Raw genomic sequence first — 27,479 nt, 5'->3', positions numbered from 1 at the left:
TTGTGGGGCTGGCGGGGGCCGGCGGCGGCCGGGCCATGGCGGGCGGGCGGCGGGCGCGGTGAGTGCGGCGGGCGCGGGCGGCGGGGCCGGGCCGGCGGCTCCTGAGGGACGGGAGCGGGACGGGACGGGACGGGACGCGGCGCTGCTGTGGCCCGGGGCGGGTTCGGCAGGGGCGCCCGGGCCTGGCGGCGGGAGGGAGGGGGCGGAGGGGCGGCTGCGCCCCGCGGAGCGCCGGAGGGGGCCCTGCGGCCGGACCGGCGGCGGGAGAATCAGAGGATCAGGGAATCGGTGAGGCTGGAAAAGACGGCTGATATCGTCGAGCCCCACCGGTGACCCAACAGCGCCTTGTCAACCAGACCACGGCACCAAGTGCCACGTCCAGGCTTTCCTTACACACCTCCAGGGACGATGACTCCGCCGCCTCCCTGGGCAGCCCATTCCAATATTTAATCACCCTTTACCGTGGAAAGATTATTCTCTATGTCTAACCCGAACCTCCCCTGGCGCAGCGTGGGGCTCCGTGCTCCTGTCCTACCGCTTGTTACCTGAGAGAAGAGCCCAACCTCACCCGGCCCCACAGTCCCCTGCCGGGGAGTTGTGCAGAGCAGGAAGGTCCCGCCGAGCCTCCTTTGCTCCCGGCTGAGCCCCCCAGCTCCCTCGGCCGCTCCTCACAGACTTGTGCTCCAGACCCTTCCCCAGCTCTGTTCCCTTCTCTGGACTCGCTCCAGCACCTCCACGTCCTTCCTGACAGGTCCGGACGTCCCCCGGCTTTGCCCGTGGTCGGCAGGGGCTGCACGGACGCAGCTCTGGGAGATGGGAATTTTTATCTGCACTCCTGCTGTTCGTTCCTCCTCTGGATGCTCGCTTTGAGCCGGGGACGGAGCCCCGTACAGCTGCGAAGCCTCTCTGGCCATCTCTTAACCCTTGGGGAACAGCCGTCTGCACCGTGGGCTCTCACCGTGTGCCGGTCGCAGCTTGGCAAAGGTCACTGTCCACTGGTGGAAAAATACAGTGTGGGTTCAGAGAAGCGCTGGCTGTGGTTGTCAAAGCCGTGGGTTTAACCCTTTTTAAAGGATATCTCGCTTTGGCTCCGTTCTGGATACAGGTGTGCATAAGCACTGCAGCTGTTTGGTTGTACCTTCTGAAGCACCACAGCATCAGTAGTGCTTTAGGGGCTGAGCAAACAGGGCAAACTGTAAAATGCGGATCCTAGGCTTGCAGTGGATTCATTGTGAGCGGATCCCACCTGGTGTTTATGACAGAACAGGCACTCTTGTGTCTTGTTTTAGTTTGAAACTACTCCATGCACCCCTTGTGCCCTTAAGTCTGACCTACAGTCGCTACTAGATTTGCCTCCGTTGGAGGTACAAAGTTTGTTTTGCTTCGTGGTACAGAGTTGTCAGCTTGGTTCTGACACCAGAATCCCACTGCCTCTGCTCGGGAGTGGGGGAGGCAGGTTGGCACCATCCTACAGCAGAGGCAGGCTCATCACTGCTAAAAGCCAGATGGGTACATGGACCCTCGTTAAATTTTTAATGTCAGTCTTATGTAGGAGCTGAATAAACATGTCAAGTGGAGAAGGGAAACGGCAGAATTTTCTCACTGCCTTGGCTTCATTTCCAAGTGGAACAAGGCTCCCTAAAGCATTTCCAGCTGGCTTTATTGACCTGTAGTGGTCAGGTGAAATGTCAGTAACTGGGATGGGGACAAGGGAGAGTTGTTCTGGCTGTTCTCTGACCAGGTCCCAGCACCCACTGTAGCAGTGCCCTTGACTCCCTGTCCTGTACCATTCCCCATTTCCGTGCTCCCATCCCTCCCTGCCCACACGGCATTCCCAGCTCCCTGCCCCTACCAGCTGTGTGCACGTGGGTTGCCCACATGGCCAAGGCAAGCAGACAACTGTTGAGCCAATGCAGCGGCTCCTCCTGCAGCACCCCAGACTGCCAGCTTCCAGTACACACATAAACCCTGTCTTCAAAACATCTCCTGTCCTCTCAGCGTTTGGAATTAGCTGGTGGATCTTAGTGAAAAGTGTGATTATATAAACTTTGTTTCCATAGGAAACAGTGCTTGGTGGAAAGTCACTCTGCAAGGAGGATTAATGCAGCCTGGTTTCCTGAGGAGTTGTTTGCTACATCCTACCCCAGCAACTCCTGCCGGGCTCCCACCAGCCTCAGTGCCTGGCAGCTTCTCCTTTTCCTGGGCTGCACCCAGGAGGTGCCTGTATCCCAATCCTCCCTGTCCTTATTTGTGCAGCCAGCTGAGTCAGGTGTTCCTGTTTGCTGTGCGGGCAGCTGGGAAAGATTCAGGATGTTTACCCAGTTGTCCTTGGCTTCTCAAGGCTTCTGTCCTCTATCTGGCCTGTGGTTTTTGTAAAGCTCGTGCAAGTATTCCTCTGACAAATTTGGCAGAAATGCAGGCGACAGATTCTGAAGTTACTAAGGGATATAACAGGCCAAGGTGGGCAGACAGATGGACAAAGTGATTTTGTTTCTTTCCAAAGCTGTGTGAGAATATTTCAGGCAGTTCCTGATGGTTGCAGCTGCAGGCAGAGATACTGCAGTGGTTAAAATGCTTGTGATCTTTCATATTTATCAGTATTGTAGCTCTCAGCCGGGGGTGCAGTTGTGTTTGTGGAAAGTTAGAGTGTAGACTGTCACAGATTTTGCCTGTAGATAACGAGGGTTTTAACAGGAAAGGAGATGGAGAAACAGCAGACAAGTAAATATGTGGGAAGCCTTGAGCACTAGATGACTAAACTTGTACACAAGGCAGGCAGCACGCAGAGAGTGGAAGTGACAGAATGAGTCTGAGAAATCCAAGGAAAGGTCTGTGGGAGCCTGCCTGTGGAAACTGGAATAACAAGGCTCACAGAGAGGAGAGGTGTGAGCCACCAAGGAGCTGGCCACAGAGGGGAGGATGGGAAGGAAGATTGATCTGGTGAGACTGAAGGATGTTTTGGGAGGAGGAAAATGTCACTACTGTATACGATGTTTCTTCAAGGCGTTTTCCAGGATTTACTGGAGAACTTCTAAAGGCCTTTTGATTGGTGATCCCAGAAGGCATAGTGTACATAAGAAAAGCTCCATGCATTTAACAGGAATTAGACTCTACTTCCACCATATCCATTTCAGATCAATGTCTATTCGAGCTATGATTATTTTTGTGTACTTGTGCTGCCAAACTAAACCTTTGCCTGCCCCCGGACCTGATTTGTGACTTGGAGCATAATGAAATCCTGGCAAATTGTACACACAAGTATTTTTGACATAGCAACTAAAAAGCTTTATGATATAAAAATAAGATTGTGATATGAGGCACGACATTGATTTTGTGACTCCAATAAAAAATGTCTTGTGGGATTTTTCTGCTGCTAACTTTGTGGGCTGCTTATAGTAGCTGCGATTTTTGTAACATGCAAATTGCATGCTGTTTTTTGAACTGGGAGTGAAGTGGTCTGATGCTGGTATTTAATACCAGAAGACATGATTTAATTCATGTGTTTGTGTGCACAGTGACCCCACCGTGGTACTGAGGAGATGCTGGCATTTGCACATTGAGTTGGAAGACTCAATAGTTGCTGAGAATACAGACTTGGTTGTAATAAGAGGAAGAATTGATCAGGAAATTTCCCAAACAGGTAGTGAAGAACAAGAGGTATTTCTTACGTGAACCTTGCAGTTGACTGCAGCATTAAAAAGCTGCTCGGGGTGTTTATTTCTGGCAGTTTCTCTTTTTAGCTGGGTTTACTTTTGTCATTGTCCAAGACCCTTTTGCCATTCGTTCCACACAGTTCACACTCACCTTATTTTTTCCTTTTTAAAATTTTGGTGGTGTATTGTTATTTCACTTTTCTCATCTCTGACCTCATTCCAGGGCCGGCTTGACACTTCTGGAGTTCTCATAATGTTCCTTTCCAATCCAAGACTTTGCCAAAGACTTGTCTTTTTCAGATTGCTTTCTTTCAAAACCGCATAAACATTTTCTTGCATCGCCTCAACGCTGTTGCCCTTGCCATCTTCAATTTAAAACAGTAGACTCAAGTTCTTGCTGTCCGTGGCAGCCTCGTTCATAAAAGGATTCAATTCCCTTGGCTTGTGGAGCAGAGAGTGTAACATTGGCACCAAGGAGCAAAGTGCAGGCTGTGCATGGAGCGCTGGGAAATTGATTGCATGGCAACCTCGGCGTTGCTTTGGTGTTTGTTGGAGGAAAGCAGCCGATGACTCATGTCCTCAGATGTCACTAAAATGTGAGAGCCAACTCACCAGCAAATAGTTAAACGTTTAATTTATTTATTTTTGGAAATTCTGTGTACCTCGTTGGAGGGTTTCAGCCAAAATTACTTTCAAAGCCGTCGCAAAAGATAAACTAAATAAATGACTTTTAATTTAAGTAGATGTATTCTCCCTCTGAGTCCCAGGAAGAATGTCCCTACAGAAACTCAGCATTCCTGGAAATCAGTCTAGAAAAGTGAGTGCTCATCTTGAGCTCCAGAGGTGTGGAACATCCTGCCCTGTGCTTTAGTCAGCCAGGACTGGGCTGGGAGGCTTTCTTTAAATGTAATAAACACATATCTCATAGCCAGGAGTAACTGTTCTGAAATGACCTCTGTTCTTCTGCCTAACTCCTTAGAAACTCAAATGGATTTTAAAAATGAATGGGAACAGATCTTGATAACAGCAGTGACCAAAATGATTCAGAATTAGTTTTAAAGAGGTGAATTATGAGTTAAAATGGGAGGGTGCAGGTGCAGCCTATCTGCTTTGCTTGTCTTCTTAAGTTCAGGAATAATGTGATTATTATTTAAGGATCTCTTCCTCAGTGAGTCTGTATCTGCAGGCATGAGAGCTTTTGGGTCAGGTGCATCTTCCCTGTCTGTGCTTCTCATTTGTGTGCTTGCAGTGGGTAATGTGCAGGTGGCAGTGCTGTCTGGAGAAGAACAGGCTGCTAAGACAGAACTAGATAAAGAGTGATAATATGCTCTAATTTCCAGATAAACATGTGATTTGTTCTCTTTCAGTACGAGCACAAGCACTTATTTTCCAACAGATTAAAATCAGTATTGCAATTAACAGGGGACCACAGTTCTAGTTTGAAGCATCCCTGAGGCTTCTACCCTCTGCCCTTCCTGGGGTCTCTATCCTGCTGTGAGTGCTGACAGGCATGTGGGAGAGCCACAGAGCTGGATGGGTCTGCTCTAGACCTCCTGTAAATTTGTTTTGGGGGCTGTGGAGTCCTCTGTGGGTTTTGCATGTCCTTTTATACTGACACTCTCATGCCGTGCCAGCCTGATTGTGCCCTGATGGCTGTGACCTGTGTGTGCCTCACCAGGCACGGCCTGGCCATCCTGCGGTTGCTGCTGGTAGATGAGCCTGTGGCAGCTCGTTTCTTCCAGTGCCCTGATTAATTATGGCTGATTTATCCACTTATTGTTAAATCGCATGGGAAGCCTTTTCTGTGTCAGTCCTCCCCCAGCCCAGGGTGCTGTTTGGGGTTTGCATGATCAGTGTGGCTGGTGCAAAGGGGAATTCCTGCTGGCTCCCACGGCCCCTCAGAGGTGTGCCTCATGTCCCCTTTCCGTTTGGTTTTTGACTACATCCAGCTATTATTAGGAAGGTAGTTCTGTCCTTATAACTGGATGCAATTGGTGATGTGTTCTCTGGTCCTTATATGTGAACACTGCCCTGGCCAAAGCTTATTGAGGGGCCAGACGTGTGCTGCAGCCCACTGTAAATATGGAAACAGATACGGATTTAACTGCTGTAGGTGAGGCTGCTGAGAATAAGCAAGGGTTTGTGGTCTGGGATTTCTTTTCTAGGTAACTTGGATGAGATTGCAGACACTTTGTGTATTTCCTGTGGTTATGGGTTTTACAGTTGAGTGCAGAAGGTACTTAGTTCACTGTGAGGAAGTAAAGATGTCATCCCCCACCCCAGCTCTTTTTTTTTAAGAATGGAAAAAATTCTGAGTAAATTATAGTGGCAGCAAATGAAAGGCAATAAACAATTAATTCTATTCTGTCCTTATGTCTTGTACCTTCAGGAAAATAGGCTGTGCAGCTGTTCTCACTGTTGTGAGCTGTCTTAAGATCTACCTGGGAGCTTTTCTGGGGGATAGGTCTTTGGGACACCAGCAATCATGGGATCTCGCATTAGCGGAAGAGTGCATATGAAATTGGAGCAATCACGTTAAACTACAGTTCCCTGCAACAGCCTTGCCCGCGGTGGTTGCAGCTGCTGTGATTTCAGCTGTGCAGAGATGCTATCTGGCAACTTCCCCTTCTGTGCAGATCGCAGAGGGGCTGCAGGAAGGCAGAACACCCCACGTGTTTTAACACAGGAGCGTCCGGGCTGTAGGATACGGGTTTCCACAAATGCAGGCTTGCGTTCCAGGCATAAACTTGATTCTGAGTTTGGTGGGATCTGCGGGATTGTAAGTTTGTGTTCTGTTTATTTTTAGGGGTACCAGGAGATGCTTCAGTGGTGAGACACCTTTTACAATGCAAGTTAGGCATGAAATTCATCAACTAACATCCCCTTCCTCACCCTGATCTCCAACAGACTTCCCGTAACGCTTGGAAGAAAGGGTCAGGGGAGAAGGGCTGAAGGGCACCATGAAGCTGAAGCAGCGAGTTGTGCTGTTGGCCATCCTCCTCGTCATCTTCATCTTCACCAAGGTGTTCCTCATCGACAACCTGGACACGTCGGCCGCCAACCGGGAGGACCAGCGCGCGTTCCAGCGGATGCTGTCGGGGCTGCGCGTGGCGCTGGACCCGCGGCTGGAGCACACGCTGCAGTCGCCCTGGGAGATCGCCGCGCAGTGGGTGGTGCCCCGCGAGGTGTACCCCGAGGACACCCCCGAGCTGGGCGCCGTCATGCACGCCATGACCACCAAGAAGATCGTCAAGGCTGATGTGGGGTACAAAGGGACTCAGCTGAAGGCTTTGCTGATACTTGAAGGAGGGCAGAAGGTTGTCTTCAAGCCCAAGAGGTAAATACAGCTTTCAGCGACAGCATTAATAACTGTTTTATTTGTATATACTTTTTGCCTCCGGGTTGTCACGTTAACGTTTAAGTTACAAATTTTTCTGGAAGTGGAAAGACCATCCTGTTATTTTTAAGACAGAATAGTGTGGCCCTGATATTTCTGGGCCTGAGAGATTTTAGCCTGCTGGCAGCTGCTAACTTTTTCCCAAGGAAAAATTTCTCAAGAAAGTTTCTTCTCAAAACAATCTTGGCAAACAACTCTCCTTTCTCAAAACAATCTTTCTCCAGGTGCTGTTTTGCTGTTTCTCTAGTTAACCAGTGGGATTAGAGAGGTGTCGTTCCTATTCACCAACCATGTTAAGTCTGTATTGGAACACCTTATAAAAGGTAGTAAGAGTTAGACAATAAAAACTTCTTCTACGCTCCTTGCCTTCTGAAATATTTGGAGTCTTTCATCTTTCTTTCGTGTCCTGCAGCGACAGAATAGAACGTCGCTGGTGCTCTAGTAACATTAGGTTGCTGTGCTAGCTGTCATTCAGACTGTACAGCCTTGATCCACGGTGCAGCCTGTCTTTAGATTAATAATCTCTATGTCCAGTCCTGAGGGAATGTTGGTTACACCTTATGGTTCTGAGCCCTGTCTTCCTGTCTGTGGAAGTGCGGCTTCTGGCAGTTTGGAGACAAGCTTTGCCTCCTCGTCGAGTCAGACTGCCAGGAGAGGGTGCAGTTCAAGAACAGGGAAGGAAGGAAACTTGGCGGTGATCTTAAAAGTACATCTGTGTGTCTGATGTGGTTGAATGTAGGCTGTAAAAATGGTTTGGGTAGGTCAGAGGGAGAGCCCCTGACCCTCCTGTCTGCCAACAGTGAGTTCTGGAGGAGCAACATAAGAACAGAGGGTAGTGATACTTCCTTGGTGTGGAAGTAAATTTTTAAATTTTAAATTTTTCTGAGGATCACTGTAAACTTTGATATGATTGAATGTTTCTGAAGAATCTTGGCTGTAAAGCTTTGTGAACTCTTTGTCTTTGGGGAAAAGGAGAAGAAAGATGTTAAAAAGTAAGGCCAGGTGTGGTTTAGGAGATTTCACTGCAAATGAGAAATGTCATCACAGAAAAAGATTTGGGGCTAAGCAGGCATTAAGGTTTCCTGTCCTGTTAATGAGCAAGTGCAGAGGCCACAAAGATGCTCTGAGGGTTGGAGCACCTCTGCTTGGAGACAGGCTGAGAGCTAGGGCTGTTCACCTGGAAAAGAAAAGGCTCCAGGGAGATTTTAGAGCCCCGTTCTGTGCCTAAAACGGCTCAAGAGAGATGGAGAGGGACTTGGGACACGGGCCTGCAGTGACAGGACCGAGGGGAATGACGTCACAGTGACAGAAGGCAGAGATAGATGGGATATTGGGGAGAAATTCTTCCCTGTGAGGGTGGTGGGGCCCTGGCACAGGTTGCCCAGAGAAGCTGTGGCTGCCCCATCCCTGGAAGTGTTCCAAGTCCAGGTTGGACAGGGCTTGGAAGAGCCTGATCTAGTGGAAGGTGTCAGTGCCCATGGCAGCAGAATTGGAATGAAATATTCTTCTAACCCAAATCAGTCTGTGATTCTGTGATTAGAGAATGAGAGAAAAACCTCTGTACAGCCAATGCCTGCTCTGGCTGGAGCTCCCCTGCAGGCCCAGGCAGCGTGAGCCTTGCCCACAGAGTCCTGGTGGGAGGAGAGGCATCTCCTCCAGTGAAAGCCCTGGGGATTCCCAGCATTCCCACAGAGCTTTCTGTCAGGGAGTGCAATCAGGCGTTTCACCGAGCGCTAAATTGCCTTCTGTAATGCCCTGTCTGTGCAGGCAAGCACAGGCACTGTGCTCCAGCAAGGACACGTGCAGCTGGGAGTGTTCACAGGAGCACTAGAGAGGCTGGCCTTGGCCATCCTGGTAGACCCATGTTTGTTTGTTATTTCCTAGTAAAGGCAGGAATAGCCAGGCTTGGGCAGAGTCCTGTTCTGGCACTGCAAGAGAGTCTGTTTAACCAGCTTTGGACCTGAAATCTCTGTCAGAGTTACTGCTAAAAATGGTTCTGAGCAAACTTATCAGCTGGGGAAGAAGGAATTCCCTCATTACTTTTGCTCTGGAAAGGACTAGATGCCTACTGTGCATAGAAAGAAAGAGTTTGGTCAGGATTTACCCATAAATTTTAGCTCTGCAGCTTTCAAAATGTGACCATGTTTCCAAAAGCCAGCTGTAAGTGCTTACCAAAGAGCTGCCTTCGAGGACATGTTCTGACAATTAGCTGTCTCACTTCAAATTTACTTGAAATTCAGCCTAATTGACTAACAAATAATACTTGCTATCATCACATCTGGTAGTGTGTGTGACAGAAGATGCTGGTTTGGTGAAAGCTCCCATTTGGCAGGAATCCTGCACTGGTGAATTCTCTTTTGAGCTGCCTTGCAGAGAAGCTGAAGCATTTGCTCAGGCTGGGGAAATGGATTGTCTTCTCACCCCACATCCTCCCTGAGCAAGGCTAAAACATCCAAGTCGAGCTCTGTGCCTTCTCTTACGCTGTTGTTGCTACTGCATGAACACAAATTCTGCTGGAAATAATCTAGTTTACACAATTTGATACGTAGGTGGAAATGAGAAAATAGGCAACCTGATTTGGCTTTATTTAATTTGAAAACATGTTGCATTTCACCCCTTTGCTTGGTGTTGATTGTGGTATTTCACACTCAGCTGCCGTGTGGTGCTAAAGCAGTATCTACACTGATCCAAATGTCAGGAAACTGAGAAATTGGTGTTTTCCTTGACTAAATAACATTTACTAAAAGATAAAAAAGGGAGCAAAAAGCCTTGCGCTTCAGCAAAATACACCATTGTTGTTGCAATGAGGGCCTAATTTCTATTTTTTGCTGTTCATTATGTCTTTTCTCTGCCAGAATAAAGGCTCTGTTTATACCCAGTATTGTCCTCAGGTTCACGCTTGCTGATTTTCTATCCACTAAAGATTGCTTTTACCATCTCTTCCACAATGTAAGATTGTATTTGAGAATTGTTAATGTACAATTCTTTCTAACCCCAAAATCATCTGTGGAATTGCTGCTCTCCAGTATAAATAGCCCCCTGTTCCATAGCAGGGTCTGTGCTCTATGTTCTAAGATGTGACTTGGCATATGGTTGGATTAAAAGTTATTAGTTGGAATGTGAACTTCTTCCCAAACTCTAGAGACCACTGTACATCACTGACCTTTTCTCCTTATTTACCACTTCAACAGTCTGGACACTTTAATCTCATGGATGTTTTTCTCCTCTCCCGTTGGTAGTCACTTGGAAAGTGACCCAGAGACCCTTTAACTGTTATTGTTATTAAATTGTTACTCTGAACAGCAAAATTGACAGGAATTCTACATAGACTCACTTCATTGGACTTATTTCAATTACAGGTATGCCAGGGATTATATAGTGGAAGGAGAACCCTACGCTGGCTACGACAGACACAACGCAGAGGTGGCAGCCTTTCACTTGGATAGGTATGGAATTACTGCTTTCTCTGGTTTTATTGTCTCTGGAAAATACCAGAGAAAAAAAGGGGTTCTTTGAAGAATATACCTCAGATGGGAGCTACCTCTAACCTGCCAATATACCACATTGAGGTCAAAATAAGAATTAGCTTATTCTGTGACACTTCATTTCTAAGATCTGTTCAAGAGTGTAACATCTTAGATACTTGTGAAAAGTTTGGAAAGGAGAATGAGACCTGAAACCATTCTAGTTAATATTACAGGGGAGAAAGAGCTTAGCCAAATGCTGTGGAAGAGTCTGAAATACTAAATGGATGTGCTAAGTTCATGTCCAGTTCACTAGAAAGTCAAGAGTAATGTCTAGACTAAATGTGAATCAGTGCATCCTAGAGGAAAATCAGCTATTCATATACTGATTGTGCTTGGGGTACCCAGGTGAATTTGTGGACTTGTCCTGGAGGTGCAATTACAAGAAAAAAATGAAAATTAAAGGATGTTCAAAGAATGGGACAGAAAACACCAGACCCTGAATGTCAATAATTATGAAATGCTATTAGGGCTGCAATTTCACATAGCATAAATGAGCACAGTCTCTGTTTCCTCATAGCAAGATTTAGAGGTGAAGACAGAGTCTTGAGAAAAGGAATAAGGAGGGACAAATACGACAAAGGATAGAATGGTTGAATTTAAACTGAGGTTTCTCAGTACGTAGATAAGAAGGTTATTTTATACTTACGGAAGGGGATTTACTCATTGAATATCTAAAACAAATCCTTTTCAGTTTTTGGGGTGACTAGTCCAATACACCTGTGGAATGTCAGTTGTCCCTTTTCAGGATCTTTTTCTGAGATGCAAAGACTGTCAAAAGAGTGTTAAAAGTGCATTAAAAGAGCTGGGGCTGACACTCCTTTGATCTTTGTACTTCTTTAAGCACTTTTAAAATTCCATGACAAATACCCAAGTCGTTTGTGGTCACAGAACAAAGGCTGTGGCAGGCTGTCTTGGTTGGCAAAGACAGGTGTCTGCTAAGGAAGGCAGGGGCCTCCCTTGGAAAGGTGAATACAAACCCCCTCCCTCTGAATTATTATAATTTTGAAATTAAGGGGCTTTCAGGCAAAGATACTGGAATAGGAATAACAGTTCTTTACTAGGAAAATTAAAATTTAAAAACGCAGTAGTACGAAAAAACAAACCACTGACAGAGTCAGAATACAGCCTGACACCCTGTTGGTCAGGGTGTTGGGAGCAGTCCACTCAAGTCCCCCTGGAGTGACAGATGTGGTTCTGTTGGAGCAATGATCCTGTAGAAGGGTGTAGTTTTCCTCTGAAGGCCCAGAGGTGGTGAGATGGGTCTGGTCTTGCTCTGGGAATCCAGTGCAAACAGGCTGCCCTGCAGTTCTGAATCTCAGGTTTTATCCAGGTGGGAATGCTGGGCTCCTCCCCCTGGGTGGAGCATCTCCCAGTGGGATGGTGGAATTGTATCAGCCTCGATGGCCCGTGAACAGCAGATATCCCCTGGAGGGAGGATGGGTCCTGGAAGGGATAAGGACACTGCCCCACCTGGTTTGAACAGATGGTGATTGAATACACACCCCGGTTACATCTTGCATTGCAACCTGAGACACAGGCATGGGAGTGGAACCTGGATCTTGTAACTGCCAGTTTTATGGTTGTTCTTCCCACTTCTGTTTTTCCAGGCACTTCTCAGGCATTCACTTCTGTTCTGCCATTCTCTCTTCCCTTCTCCTTCCTCATGGCAAACGAAACAACTCTTGGATTGATTGCTTTCAAGTGTAATTGAATTGGGCCTAAGCATAACATTTTAATAGATAGTGATTCCCACAAACTAGAAACGATCTTTCCAGGTGACCAGCCCACAGGTCATATGGTTTTACTGCTTCAGACACAGGATGGATATTCCTGGTGTGAGGTCTGAGTTCTGAGAGTTGGAGCGTGGTGCATCCTCTGTTGCTCTGCTGCAAATGCCTTAATAAAGGAGTGTCACTGATGGCCTATAAAGGAAGTTTAACATCCAGGCACATAAGAAAAATGAGTTTCCTTACTTTGCCTTGGAGAAAAGAGGAAGTTGCTGCGGGGTTTCAGCTTTAGTCTTTGGTCTCTGTCATCTCTGAGAGAGGGTTTTTTGTTTTAATTTTGAACTGCTGCCTACATTGCAAATTCTCAGGCTGTGTTTTTTCACCCCAAATCAGAATCCTGGGTTTCCGCCGAGCCCCGCTGGTGGTTGGCAGGTTTGTGAATCTGCGCACAGAGATCAAACCCGTGGCCACGGAGCAGCTCCTGGGCACCTTCATGACTGTGGGTAAGTAGATTCCATGGACTCTGCTGCCCAGGAGAGGAAAAATGCTTAATGGGAAAAAGGAGCCGTGGGAACCTGACACAGCTGAAAAACAGTTAACCATGGTGCAGGAAGCTCTTTGTGTGCCAGGAGAGGTCTTGGATAACCCCATTTGGCAGGGGAGGAGGACTTGGTTTTCTTCAAGTGATGTTCCCTCATGCTGCTGTTACAGATGGGATTTTTATTATGTGAGCAAGAATTTTCTCTCTGCTGTCAGAGATAGTTAGAAAGTCTGTGATTAGACCTACAAATAAAAGAATGAAGTTGTATTTAATGTGAAGAGAGTGGTGATTTGGGATAATTAATAGAGCTGACACGCTGGTTGGTATTAGATGTTGTTTGTGCTGCATCAGAGCCTGCAGAGCGTTTACAACCAAACATGGCAGAACTTCCCTGTGTTGTTTATAGTAATAATGCTGTGAAGGGCGCATAATAGAAGCTATTAACGTGAACTCCTACCAGATGGTCATTAGGCACCAAGAAATTACTTATGCTGCAGCCTTAACTCCCTCAGGCTTTCACAAGCCATCCAATTATTACTCTTTTGTTTGTTTGTTTCATTTCCTAATCAGAAGGCTCCAGAGATGATAGTTCCTTACTGCTGGTAACATTCCTGTTACAGCACTGCCGGCAGTCTCACCTGCTGCCTGACACTGCCACTTACAAGGTGACAACTTCAGCTGGAAGTGTCAGCTCAGCCTTGCCAGACTCTCCTGGTATTCACATGGGGTGCCTGCCTCAGGCAGGCTTTATGTTTTCCAATTTCAGCCAAGATAACTAAGCTGTTTGCTAGCAGCAGTGTTCACTTGAGAAATAAGGCTCCAGAAATTTTCATTGCTCCTCCTCAGATTCCTTGGAGCTGCTGTTCTGCAAAGCAGGAACTAAAGAAATAGGTGGATCTGTGGAGGTGGTTATGATCTTTTGTCAGGCCAAATTTGACCAAGTTCTTGGGGTTTTGAAGAAGAGAAAATTCATTCATATTCAGTGCAGGTTTACTGGATTTACAGCTAGAATCTCAAAGAATTCTGTCTCTTGCTAGACCTGATGCAGGTCTTGGATGGGAAGAGAGACTTGCAGCCTTTCCAAACAAAAAAGAGATCTGGTCTGCAAGCTCTCTGTTGGTAATGGTCTCTGACATGCTCAGGTTGCCTGACAGGATGCTGGGAGCACAGGGAGGATGGAGGGCTCTAAAGGAATGCTGGCTGAGAGGCAGGGATGTGTGAGGATGGAAAGGGAAGAACATGGCTTTTGGAGAGCTGGGCCTGCTCTGTGAAGCATACTGGATGTAGAACCAAAGGAAGAAAGGACAGAGAGTAATCAAAACCAAGTGAGACAGCTGAAGAATATTTTGGAAGAACATCTGTGAGCATGAAACTGGATTTAACTTGGTGAGGATCAGGTGAAGGTGCGTTAAGAAGCGGAAAATAGAAAAGGTTAAACTAAAACTACTAATGCAGGCTGCTGCAGGTTACTTGATGCTACAGGATGTATCGGTGTTAGTGGACTAAAGGCTGCAGCGTTTTGTTGCTCCTCTCTTGTCAGAAGACATTGATGAAGCTCTGACAGATTTGCATTCCTAGATCATGTGAGGATAATAATTGTTTCTGTCTCCTCTGCCAAGTCAGCTCAAGTAGCTGAGATGTGTGGCAAATCTCAGGGCCCTAAATCCCCTTGAGTTCTGCTGTGTCTCTTTTCACTTATCTCTTTTTGGTCAGCTTTTTCAAATAAGTGAGAATGCTGACACATGAAGTATGAAATGTGAAAAACAAGCAGTGTTAACACTGCAAAGTCAGGGTCCTCGGGACTAGGAAAGGGTTACAAAAACTTGTTGATAGTGCAATGTTGTATTAGAAAATATAATTTCTCTCTCCTTTTCATATTATTCTTGAATTGCTCTGAATGAATGAGTGTCTGTGTAATCTCTTTTGAGCCTCTCCCTCTCAGAAACAGGAAGCACAAAGACAAGCGCAGTGAAATCCTGTCGTGGGGAAACCTCTGCTGCAGCAACATGCTCCCGAATTTCAGGTGGATTCCTTGGATTAATACCTCTTAATTTTTCTTTTTAAGGCAATAACACTTGCTTCTATGGGAAGTGCTACTATTGTCGGGAAACAGAGCCAGCCTGTGCGGACGGGGACGTCATGGAGGGCTCAGTGACCCTGTGGCTGCCGGACGTTTGGCCCCTCCAGAAGCACCGGCACCCCTGGGGCAGGACTTACCGGGAGGGCAAACTGGCCAGGTATGAGAGCAGAGCACTGTTACTCTTTAGAGATGATCATTTGCACTAAAATGACCCTTGCAAACACAGTGGTTAATTAAAGAGCTCTAAGTGCTTTCAAAACCTACTGTCGTGTCGACAGCTTTCTTAGCACAGCAGTAGAAGCCAAAAAGTCCAGAATGAAATTTAAATTAAAATGAGGAAGAGAAAATAGTTTTCATTGTTTTCCACAATACTAAGCACTGTCCTTTTCCTGTAGCTTGGCTGGAACAGAACTCCACAATGCAGTTACTTCAGGCTCTGAAGATCTTGTCTGTGGGCAAACTAAGACTCTTCTCTTGTGCCACTGGACCTTCTGTTGATGCTGTGGCCCCTGAAATGTGGTAGCGCTGTGCAATACCTAATTTCATGATCCTTGTAGTTTGTTGTCAGAGTTGTGGAACTGGTTTAACTTAAGCTAGGCCCTGTGTCGTGGTTTGACACTGGCCTAACGCCAGGCACTCACAAAAGTCATTCACTCACCCTCTTCTGTTACAGTTGGACAGAGGAGAGGGAAAAAAATTAACAAAGGGCTCTTGAGTTGAGATAAGGACTGGGAGAAAAAAAAAAAACAAACACTCTAAGGGCAAAATAGGTCCAATCTTAAAGGTATATAGTAAATTTATTATTAACAGAGTCAGACGAGGATAATGAGAAGTAAATTAAGCCTTTGAAACACCTTTTTTTTTCCCACAGCCCCTCTCTCCTTCCCATTGACAGCACAGGGAGACAAGGCGTGGGGATCTTGGTCAGTTCATCACTTGAGATCTTTTTCCATTTGCTCAGGAAGAGGAATCTTTCCTCTGCTATGCTGTGGGGTCCCTCCCATGGGCAAACAGTCCCAAAATTGCTGTGGCATGTGTCATTTGTCCATGAGGTGCAGTCCTTTAAGAATAGGCTGCTCCAGTTGGGAAGCAAGGGCCCTCTCTCTCTATCTCTGGAAGGAGGGGCCCTCTCTCTCTCTATTTGAGTCTCCCACTGGGTCACAGCTTTCTCTAACATCCCCCTGCTCCAGGGTGAGCCCTTTTCCCACAGGCTGTGAGTGGATCTCTGCATCCCCCATGGACTTCACGCATTCCAAGTGGACAGTTTGTTTCACCGTGGTTCTCACCACAGCCTGCAGAGGAACCTCAGCTCCAATGCCTGAATTACCTCCTGCCCTTCTTTCTTTTCCACTGACCTTGGTGTCTCCATGTTGTTTTCCCTCACATGTCCTCACTTCCTCCACTTCTCTAACTAGAAGAAAAACTGCTGCTTGCAGGTACCTTTGTCAGCTTCCACCAAATCAGAGATTCTTGCAAGATCCCGCAGCACCGAGAAGTCGATCTTGTCTTAAGTTCCACGTCGGGGAATCGCTCGTCATGTTTCTGCTGCCAGCCATCAGAGATTGGCTCTGTCAGACATGGTGGAAGCTTCCAGCAGCTTCTCACAGAAGCCACCCCTGTGGTCTTCCCCTGTTACCAAAACATCAGGCCATGCCAAATATACACACCCTGCAAAGTCCTTTGCTTTCAATGCCATCAGTGTTTGGTGACCATGCTCAGCATGGAAAGAATGCTAAATCCCACGTTTGTCCTTCTTTAAGCAGCATTCTACACTAGATGTAACACATCTGAGTTCCTGAGCTGGGGGTGTTTGTGCCATGACCAGAACAAATAGGTTTGAGCTTAGTACATTTTTTCCAAATCTGTCTTGAACTTGAAAGTGATTAGAAGAAATTTTCAGTCCTTGATCTGAAGTATCCATTGATTTCCAATGATGTGATTGTTCTCAGAAAGAATCTCATCCAAAGTCTCTGTTGAATTGTTTTAGAGCATAAAATGCACAGATTGAATTGCTAGCAGATGTTTTCTCTTTCCTAACAGGTCAAAATCAGTACATGGTACATTGCAGTAAGGATGGAATAAATTTTTTGGAGGTATTCCTCCTATTGAGAGGCTCTTTTTCATCACACCCTGCTTGCTTACATGGGGTTTACCTTGATTCCTGTGCTGACTTGATATTTGGTGTATTTTAACTCACACTTGCTTCCTTCAGATGAGGTTACAAGGTTCTGGTGTTTTTCACCTGGTCATGCTGCACATTTCACGTTGAGCGATCAGAATTAAGCATTCTTGGTGTCATGCTCTCCTTTTTCTGTGCCTGGTAATTGTGGAAAAATAACTCTGTTAGAATTTTTGCCTGCTCTAGCTGCTCTTCTGAGTTGACCTTTAGAATTTAATTCACACAAGCACATTAGCGTACATAATTTTTAATGGAGGTGTAATAGATAAAATCCCTGACCTTCCAAGGCATGTGCTAATACAGTATAAATGATCAGAAATGAGTGTTGGATAAAAGTCTCTCTTGAAAGACTGCATGGAAAATGAGGAGAGAGAGCACTGTTTATCTGAAAAATGGTGGCAAGGAGATTAGGTACTGCTCTGAAGTAAAATGAGAGAGAATGAAACACTTGAGGGAGAGGGAGGTGCAGCATAAGAAATGTATCCAGAACAAGCAGAAGAGGTTCTGAGATGGTTGCTGTGTGGATTTGTGCTACAGGTGGAGTGTGGGTTGGACCTTGGTGCAAAGATCCCTCTTCCTAGGGGTATTTAGTCACAGCATTTGAGGAATGTGTGTGACCTATTATCAGAAGCATTGAGAAGATAAATTTTTAAGCTCTCTGATTTGGATACCTGGAGGAAAAGTGGGATATTGGCACCTCTGGCTCCAGACCACTAGAAGATGAGGTGGGATATGTGGCAGTTGTGGTAGTTGAATTCTGATCTTCCTACTTTTATGACTATCTGCAGTTTTGAGCATGTCAGCAAGTCTCTCCAGCTTGTGTTTCCTCCATCTCTGTTTCCAAATCACAGATGGTTTAAGGCATTTCCAATTTAACTGCTATTTTGTGAAGGATTGTTTTAGTCCTTACATGGAAGATGTCCTTGTTATTTAGGTTGACAGGTGGAAAGGATATACACCAGAGATTTGGCTGTTTTGGTGGTGGTGTTGAATAGCTTTGAAAGCTGTAGAGAAGAAAACGAGAAAATTTAAAGTCCTTGCTTTGGAGAAATGAGACATGACATCCAGGTTACAAGATCACGCATAGAAGGAGAAGGAGATAAGGAGGGAAGCTTGAACTCTTGTCAGTGGAGAAGGTGAGATACTCTGCAAAGGAAGAGGGGAGGAAAGAGACAGCTGTGAAGGAAGAATGAGCACTGTGAAGCCCTTCTCCTGGGCCAGAGGGGCTCATTACTAACCACGATGAGGATATTTGCATTAAAAAGAAAGGAGGAAGAGGATGGCTGGAAAGCCAGATGGAAACAGCTCAAGGCAATGGAAACAGACACAGTACTGAAGTGTTCCTGGGAAGTTGAGGGAGGCAAGGCGTGGCAGTAATCTTCCCAAAACATAGCCTGGCCACTGGGGAGTTGTGAGGAAGCAAACTCTGACTTTGTTCTCCATAGGAAGATGATCTTCGTGTATCTGTGAACTGAAACTACAGCTTGCTCCGTAGGCTGGGTTGGTAATGCAGGGTATCACTCTTCTCAGGAAACACTGCTGTCGAGCTCTTCTTCATCTAGCCTGGGCTGCTCCCCTTTCTTGGTGCACCGGAAGGTGATTGAGGGCAGCTTCAGGTAACTGAAGGTAACTGCTGCTGCTGTGCAGTGCTGGTTCCCTGAAGTTCCCTTGATTCCTCTCTGGCTGCAGGTGGGAGTACGACGAGAGCTACTGCGACGCCGTGAAGAAAACGTCCCCGTACGACTCGGGCCCGCGCCTGCTGGACATCATCGACACGGCCGTCTTCGACTACCTGATCGGCAACGCCGACCGCCACCACTACGAGAGCTTCCAGGATGATGAGGGGGCCAGCATGCTCATCCTGCTGGACAATGCCAAAAGGTGAGCCTGGGGACACTCCTCTGGGCCTGGCTGTGGTGAGAGCAGGGCACTCATTGGTCTGCTCTGTCTCGTTCTGTTTGCTCTCTCTCGCTTTTGTAACAGTCTTTCCTTTTTAGCAGAAATTACTCACCAAATCTTAGGGTCCTTCAAAGGCTGTGGTGGTGACAGGACAAGGGGGAATGGATTCAAACTGAAAGAAAGTTGGTTTAGATCAGATGCTAGGAAGAAACTCTTCCCTCTGAGAGTGGGGAGGCCCTGGCACAGGGTGCCCAGAGAAGCTGTGGCTGCCCCTGGATCCCTGGAAGTGTCCAAGGCCAGCTTGGATGGGGCTTGGAACACCCTGATCTAGTGGGAGGTGTCCCTGCCCATGTCAGGGGAGTGGAACAAGATGAGCTTTAACCCAGCTCTTCCAAACCAAACCATTCTAGGACTCTATGATTCTACTCTGTGCTCTAGATACTCTTCTGTCTTGGCAAAGTCTTGCTCAAGCTGCAGAAACTCCCCAATTAACACCGTGTTTCCCAAAGCAACTTTCAAAGGCTGAAGTCTCTCCTCCTATCCCCAGAAAAGCCCTTTCCTTTTAGGCTTTTAATTAACAGAAGATTGAAAACATAGGCTTTTTTATTTCTCACCAGCCAGTATAAATGAGTGCTGTGATAAAAGCAAATATTTCTAAAATGTGTTTCTGAATAACCTGGCATTCCCTGCCTTCTGGGTATGCCTACTCTGGCTTTGAAAGGTTAAAAGTTTAAAATGGAAGTAGAAGTGATACCAAAAGCAAAATATGATGATATTCTAAATGTGGACACTAACTCTTACCCAGACAGAAATGTTTTAAAAATGTGTTTAGAATGTGAGTTTTTCTGTCTTTGCTACAGTTTTGTATGTTGTCCACTATGGTTTAGGTTAAAAATTATTGTGATAAGTTACTCGAGAGTCTATTATCTTCATGCAGGAAAAGCCAATTCTTTATTTTTACAGCTCATTTTATACAGTTTTTACAGACCTCGTGTGCAGCTTTAACTGGTTAATAGCTTTCTTGCCAATTACTCTATTGGTTAGTAAAAGGTGTTCTGCTTGTCCATCAAATCTATCTATTCCTGGATTGTTTACATATTTTCTTCACTGATTCTCATGGGACAAATCCTTTGTTATTGCAAGTGCATTTGTTTTTCAACCCAGGAATTGGTTGTTATGCTAACGAGTTTTCATACCAAGATTGTTTTCGCTTGGGAACTTGCAAATTACTTAGAAGCAACAGGCTAACTTCGGCAATTTAGCAGAGCAGGCCTGATTTCATGAGGCCTTTCTTTTATAATTCTTTTACCTGCCATGACAAAAAATCATATTGAAGACACAGCCACGTTTAAATCATAACGATTTGATTAATTTCTCTTAAAAACATAAAGGTCATCTACTTGCCTTTCTCGTAATTTAGTCCAGCAATTCAGGATTACGTATTTTTCTGGTGGGCACTCCCTTGTGCAGTGCAGTGAGTTTCTCTTCTGTGAAGGACCAGCAGTTCCTGTGGCAGGCTCTGCTCTGGCTTTGCACACCACTTGTACCGAGTGTACACAGCACTTGAGATCTTGGAGATCCTTGGAAGGCTTGGAGTTACCTTTTTTTTTTCCCATTCATCTTCTGTGTAGTGGATTCCATCCTTCCTTCCGTCTTTCCATCCACCCTTCCTTGTCATCAGCCTGTTCAGTAATACTCCAGTACGAGAGCAGGGTGCATTCCACCTTGGGACTGCTTAATTACTGCTGCTTTAAGTGAATTTGGCAAAAAGGCTCTTTCTGTTACTCACTGACCATATGTGCTAGGAGGAGGAAAGGCAATGGATTAGTCACTGGAAGTGAATATGGGGTTTGAGGGTCAAGTCCCTTTGCTATGGTATGTTCCTATAACATTATGACAATATTTCTGGTGGGGCTTTTCAGGCTGACAGTAAATTGTTTTCTTGAAAATTTAGGTGATTTATTTAATCGTGTAATAAAATTTCTTTCAGCCCCTCTGAAATAGTGGAGAGGGGACAGTTTTTCATAGAAGTATGGTAGATCTCAATCTGGAAGGGACCCATAAGGATCATTGTCCCCAGCTCCTTGTTTCTTACAGGGCTACCTAAAACTAAACCATGTGAGTGAGAGCAGATGCTCCTTGATGCCATGACCACCTCCCTGGGAGCTTCTTTAGTTTTAAAGCTACAAATAACAGAATTATTTGGGCAGCGTAATGCCAGGCCCCTACAGCAACTTATCTTCATTGAGGGGAAAATTTTTAGTTGAAAGCAGTATTATGAGGAAGGTGAAACTATGAAAAATAAATCCAGCATGTGTTTAGATGAAGCTTGAAATACTCTGGAAGCCTTCTGGCTTGAAATGCTCAAGTTGATCACCTTGTTAGTGAACTGTTGCTCTGATGGTTGTTGCTGCTGGTTCCTTCCCTGCCCAGCTGTGTCAGACAGAGCTCCCATTCTGCATGCCCAGAATACCAGTTATTCCTTACCCCTGCATCATTTCTAAACTCCTCTGAAATGCCTTTCTAAGGTGCCTTGGTCTGATAAAGAACTGGGTATGCTGGTGCTGCTTCTATTTACCTGCTTAGCTGATGCTGATGAGAGTTACATCTGTGACTGGTCATGGCCTGTTTATATTTTAATTTAAATGATTTGATCTCTTGGAGCATGAAATTGCCTAGTATTGATTTCTCTGAATTCTTTACAAAACTCTTTAGGTTGAGAACAACCTTAGGAGTTCAGCTGATTCACTTGGTTTTAATTTTGCTTTTCAGCTTTGGAAACCCTGCCCTGGATGAAAGAAGCATCTTGGCTCCCCTCTATCAGTGCTGCATGTAAGTGAAACAGAAGGGTGCTGTTCACTTTACTGATGTAATTGCTGTCCTTAGGTTTGCAATGTCATTAACTTGGGAGCCTCCTGGCAACCTGAGAAGGTTTGCTGGGGTCCACAGTGCTGTGCTTTTTTGAGATATTGTCTATTTGATGGATTGTCGCTGCCCAAGAAGCTGAGGAATCTATTTTCATGAAGGCAGTATGTCAGAGGGTTAGCTGCAGAAAGTGGTCTCACCTCCAGGTCACTGCTTCAGATCTATCTATAGTCAGTGTGACAGGTTCTTTGCATCCGCAGCTGTCCCCATCCAGCTCCTGACAAATCAAAGTTCACATCCCAGCTTGAGCTCTCCCTGACAGAAGAGAAGGATTCAACGTGTCTGGCAATTTATTTCAAAAAAATTTCAAACATGGTTTCTAAAGAAAACTGCAGCCCTGCTCAGGGGGCTCCTCTCGGGTAAAATCTGTAGTTTCTTTGCAGAGTTTTGTTTCTGCTTTAGCCTTGTGAGCTGTGGTTTTATTTTCAGAGGCTGTGACTTTTTGATTTCTGTTTTGTTTCCACTCTCTTACCAGGCCATTGCTACTTCTCATTAGGAAATAAATGCTCCAAGGGCTGGAGCCTCTCTCCTCTGGAGCAGCCTGAGAGAGCTGGGGTGTTCAGCAGGGAGAAGAGAAGGCCCTGGGGAGACCTCAGAGCCCCTTCCAGTGTCTAAAGGGGCTCCAAAGAGCTGGAGAAGGACTTGGGACAAGGGCCTGCAGTGACGGGACAAGGGGGAATGGCTTCACAGTGGTAAAGGTCACAGTTAGATGAGATACTGGGAAGTTCTTCCCTGTGAGGAGGCCCTGGCACAGGGTGCCCAGAGAAGCTGTGGCTGCCCCCCCACCCCTGGAAATGTCCAAAGCCAGGCTGGACAGGGCTTGGAACAGCCTGGTCTAATGGAGGGTGTCCCTGCCCATGGCAGGCAAGTGGAATGAGATGTTCCTTAAGGTCCTTTCCAGTCCAAACCATTCTGGGATTCTGTGAAAATTTCCAGGAAGAAAAATACTGAGATACTGATTTCCTGACTCTGATACTTCAACATTAACTCCTTCAAGCCTTCCAAATGGAGCTTGTCTGTGAAGCTTGTCCTTGAAAGGTTCTATATTCCAAATTCTCTGGGACCTTTGAAACCTGGGAACTTTGCAGAAAGCCTGAGTTCTCATCCTGCTTGCACTATGCTCAGCTCCCTGCATACTGCCTCAGCTGCAGTACATCTGGCCTGTGTTCTGCAAGATCCTTTTAAAAGTCATATGGAGAACAGTTAAAGAATTTTCAAATTCTTTAGTTCTCCTACATTAATTTTATATGTATGTTTAATTTCATGCTTTATTGAGATTCTTTTTGAGTCTTTGTCATCTTGATTTCCCCAAATGCAACCAGAGAAGTTTATCTCTGTAAGAGACCTTGCAATTTCCTGCTTTTCAGATATTCCTTCTTTCTGGTACTGGGTAAATGCCATATAAGAATTAATTTGCATAATTGTTTTAAGTGTATGTTTGTTACAACACTTGCTTATTTTGCTGGTTTTATTAGAGGCCATCAAACCCAAGAGTTTAGACCAGGGGTGCTAAAGATTTGTCCCTGAAAGATTTGGGGGAGAATCCCAAGAGACTTCATAGAACATGAGAGTTGAGATGGGCTGACACAAACAAGCTCAGTGGCCAGTGAAGAGGAAAGGTCACTGCTGTGTTCTCTTTCCTGGAAGTTTGGTCAACTGCCTGTTGTCCTTTGGGATTCATTATTACTCAGTGATGCTCTTCCTGAGGTGACATGACTTCTGTTTGAATTTGTTGATTTTCCTTCACTTTCTTTCCTTTCCAAACTGTGTCTGGGAGGCCTCAGGACTGAAGCCGCAAGTGTTCCTGTGTAACATCAGAGTTATGTCACGCCGGATTGATTCATCATCGCCTTCGGTTTTCAAGTTTCATTAGATCCTGTCTGTGATGCAGTTTCACCTGGAGCCTGCCATCCCAAACCCACTGCTGCAAGGAGTCTCCATTCTTGATGTTCCAGGCTCCCTCAGGAGGCTGGCTCTGGTATTCCCAGTGGGTGCAGCAGGACTGTGGTGTGGTGACGTGTGTTTGTTTCTTTTGCAGCATCCGGGTTTCTACCTGGAACAGGCTGAATTACCTGAAGAACGGAGTGCTGAAGTCTGCCTTAAAAACTGCCATGTCGCACGACCCCATCTCACCCGTGCTCTCCGACCCTCACCTGGACGCCCTGGACCAGAGGCTCCTCAGCATCCTGGCCACAGTGAAGCAGTGCACAGACCAGTTTGGGCCAGATGTTGTGCTGGTGGAAGACAGGATGACGCTGTCTCACTTGTAATCGTAGCGGAACACGAGATGAAACTCCTTTTTTTAAAAAAACGAACGAACAAAAAAAGCGATAGAGAAACAGCACAATCAGTTCAGAAGGGCTGTGGCCAAGATGGACTGACATGAACAGGAAAGCTCCCGAGCCGGAGGAAGGGAGGTGACAGTGGCTTTTTCTTTGGGCTGGCAGCAGCGAGAGGTGGGAAGGGGCCCTCGGAGGGCTCAGCCCCGTGGTGGCATCGTGGCCACTGTGGCGTGTCCATTGCCGGCAGTGGGCGTCGCGCTGGATGCAAACGGCTCTCGGTGCTGGTGCAGTGTGTGGAATACAGAACTCCTTTGTGGACTCAACCTGGAGGGGACAGACAGAGATGAACAGTGCAGTCCTCTCCCCTTCTCTTCCCCCGTACTCCGGCGAGTTTGTCTGATTCAGGGTTGTACACAATCAGCTCTGAGCTGGTTGGGCGTCTTACTGCTTCTCTAGAGAGCGAGCGAGGGGCGAATAAAATAACTGCTAGACTGAAGAGTTGTGCACCCCCTCCCCGGGGTGGGATGTTCTTCTCATTGTCTGAGGGGTGGGAGAGGGGACCTCTGCTGCTCACTGGGCTTTTCCTTAATTAAAGGCTGGGAAAGGGGCTTGCCTCATATGTGATAATGCTTCAGTGTTTTTGCTGAAGTCCTATCAAAGATTTATCCACAGGGCTGGAGATTTAGGAGAGGACAGGGTGGTTATACAGCACTTGATAATTAAGGGGTTATAGTAAGTTTTCATGTGTCTTGACCCTTTTTTTTTTTTTAAGGAATCTGGCAAGGTCTGAATGGAGAAAATACCTTTGCAGTCCCGTGTCCATTATAACCCTATTTTCATTCTCTTGTAGCTGAGGAGGACAGAATCTGTCCTTATAAGCAGTTCCGTGTAGCAAGGTCAGGCTGCTTTGCTGTGAGCCCTGAGTGCTGTAGAGCCTCTGGGCGTGTGGGACTGGGAGAAGAGGAGCTTGCTAGACTTCCCCAGGCACCAGCAGTAACCTGAGGTGTGCAGACAACCCTGAGCTGTGGTCTGTCTTCTTCACCTCACCTGGGAGAGCTTCTGCTGCTCGCTGGGACCACAGCTCAGCGCTGCTGTTGTTGGAACACCAGTGTTGGGGTCCCACCTGTACCTGGTTTGGCTGTGGCTGAGCTCAGAAGCTGTGACCGCTTCCAGGAGGTGTTCTGCCTTCCCCAGCTGCTTCCTGCAACCCCCACTGCGATGTTCTGCCTGGGATGGGCACCCTGGGGCCCTCACTAATGCTTTTGCCTTAGAGAAAAGTTGGCTTTTCAGGGCAGGCTTGCAGCACTCATCTTGTGCTAGTCCTGTTGTCCTTCAGCACTGCAGCCTGTGCTGCCAATGAGTTTGTGTCATGGAACTGACCACCTTGGGGCAGGTCTCAGTTTGTGTCTCCAGAGGAGCAGCAGCTTCATCACTATTTCCAAATGGAACAGCTTTGCATCAGTGTTCAGCCAGCACGGTCCTTAATGCAAGAAAAGAGCTCCCTTCCCCAAGTGATTACAGGTTACTGGAGTTGAGAGCAAGAGCATCAAAAGGTCAGTTTGAGCCCTTTCCCTTGATTTTCCTGTCAGGATTTCTCTTAACTGCAGTGTGGCAGGGAAAGAGGTGTTTCCCGTTCTTGCACTTTGGCCACACCTGATCCAGGAGGTGTCAGGGGGAGTTTATCTGAAAAACACAGGCATTGGTTTATTTTGTTGAAGTCTTTCTCATTGCTTGAGCAGAGTATCTTGAAAGTGGAATGTGACTGTTTACCTGAGATTGGATTTCATGTGTTATTCTTGCTCTCTTCTGGACTTGGCCACAATCACAGACATGCCCCAGAGCAGTGGGATGCTGGGATGGGATCTGGAGTTATTTACTGGAGTTCTTAGTCAGGATGGTGACACACAGCCAGCTTTGAGGACTCTGAAGCTCCTTCCTCTATCACCTGGTAACAGAACATGCTTTAGAAGCTGTGGGTGGTTCCTGTGGGGCAGGAGCAGGTGCTGGTTTAAGCTGTTTCCCAGGAAATTTCAGATGATTTACCCAAGGGGAAGTTGGTGAAGCACATGGTTGGTGACTTGTAGCATTTCTAAAAGCATATCCTTCTCTTTGAGCTTTATCATGAGCTCTTAATATTTTGGGAGGGATCTGCCAAAATTTAATTTTTGATTTCTATATGATCACTCATGATATTTACATTTGATTTAATAATGGGTTCAAAAAAAGGTCTTTCAGTCTTTGAAATTAAATTAGTGTTGAGGACTTACATATTGCTCTAAGCTAAAGCTTTTGCTGTCAGATGGAACCTGGGGATATGTTTTGCCCCAGTATAAATGTCAAAGATTTAAAGCAGGGTATTTTTGGTTTGTTTTGGTTTACTTGTGGACAAAGGGCGTGAAGTCCAGCATTATCAGTAGAAGGAGGCAAGAAATGGTTGGTTTTTGGGGGTGGTTTTTTATTTGTGCTCTTGATGGTTCTGGCTGCTGTAAACACTACTGGAGTTTGGTGTTCTGCAGCAGGAAAGAAAAATAAAATCCTCTCTGATTTTCACCAAAATCAGGAAGATCTGGTTTTGGCCTTGTGACAATTTCTGCCCTTTTGGCAGCGGTGGTCGTTTTGCTTGAACACAGAACCTGGAGAGATTTTAAACTGTAACCATTGCAAAGGAAATGAGGAGCAGCATCCAGGTACCAACAGGGTCTGCTTGGATCTCTGAAAAGTAACACTGTTTGCAAGGCAGGTGCTCTGTCGAGGAGGTTTTTGAAACACCTTTCTGATTCTTGTTCACTGTGCACGTGTCACCTGCTGGCCCCAGATGTTACACACTGGTTGTGTCGTGGTTATCAATGATATCAGAGCACTAGAAGCACAGAAATCAAGAACTAATTAAAGAGAGCCTCATCAACCATCTGCTATTTACCTCCTCCTTCCCAAGTCAGCCATCGGGGGGAGGAGACACTCGAGTCAGCTCCTCTTCCAGCAGCTGATGAACTGGAGTGTGTCTTGCCAAACAAACTTCAACTCAAAAGTACTAATTTATTAAGAAGGTAATTTATTTACTGCAGCAGCTGGAGCAAGATGCTGGAAACAGACCCCGCTCTCGGATGTGCCAGAGGAGGCCCCTGGGAGCTGCTGCACAAATGGAGTTGCTAATAAGCAAACAGAATGCAATCATGACTTTCTACTCCTATCCCCTGGGGTCAGTTCCCACATAAAGCAACATTGTGTGAATCAAGATTTTAATAAAGCAACATTGATGGATTGCCTAA

At 46.2% G+C, this 27,479-nt stretch overlaps 1 protein-coding gene across 2 annotated transcripts; it reads left to right on the top strand.

Annotated features, from left to right (window-relative positions):
• On the top strand, positions 1–27,479 carry FAM20B (FAM20B glycosaminoglycan xylosylkinase). 2 transcript variants are annotated; one of them, XM_066192149.1, is made up of 8 exons: positions 1–58; positions 6,460–6,990; positions 10,410–10,496; positions 12,698–12,807; positions 14,911–15,082; positions 18,794–18,985; positions 21,776–21,835; positions 23,967–27,479. In XM_066192149.1, the coding sequence occupies exons 2-8, from the start codon at positions 6,614–6,616 to the stop codon at positions 24,196–24,198; spliced, it is 1,230 nt and encodes a 409-aa protein (XP_066048246.1). In that variant the 5' UTR covers positions 1–58; positions 6,460–6,613; the 3' UTR covers positions 24,199–27,479. The 2 variants fall into 2 exon arrangements, with proteins under 2 accessions (XP_066048246.1, XP_066048247.1); XM_066192150.1 differs by having other exon boundaries at positions 35–58; positions 6,561–6,990.

Source organism: Chamaea fasciata, unplaced genomic scaffold (genome assembly GCF_029207755.1).
Source record: "Chamaea fasciata isolate MVZ Bird 193981 ecotype frontalis unplaced genomic scaffold, bChaFas1.0.hap1 SCAF_10, whole genome shotgun sequence".
In the NCBI taxonomy this organism is placed as follows: domain Eukaryota; kingdom Metazoa; phylum Chordata; class Aves; order Passeriformes; family Sylviidae; genus Chamaea; species Chamaea fasciata.
The sequence above is the reverse complement of the archived record's forward strand: the minus strand, read 5'-3'. Positions and strand labels throughout refer to the sequence as shown.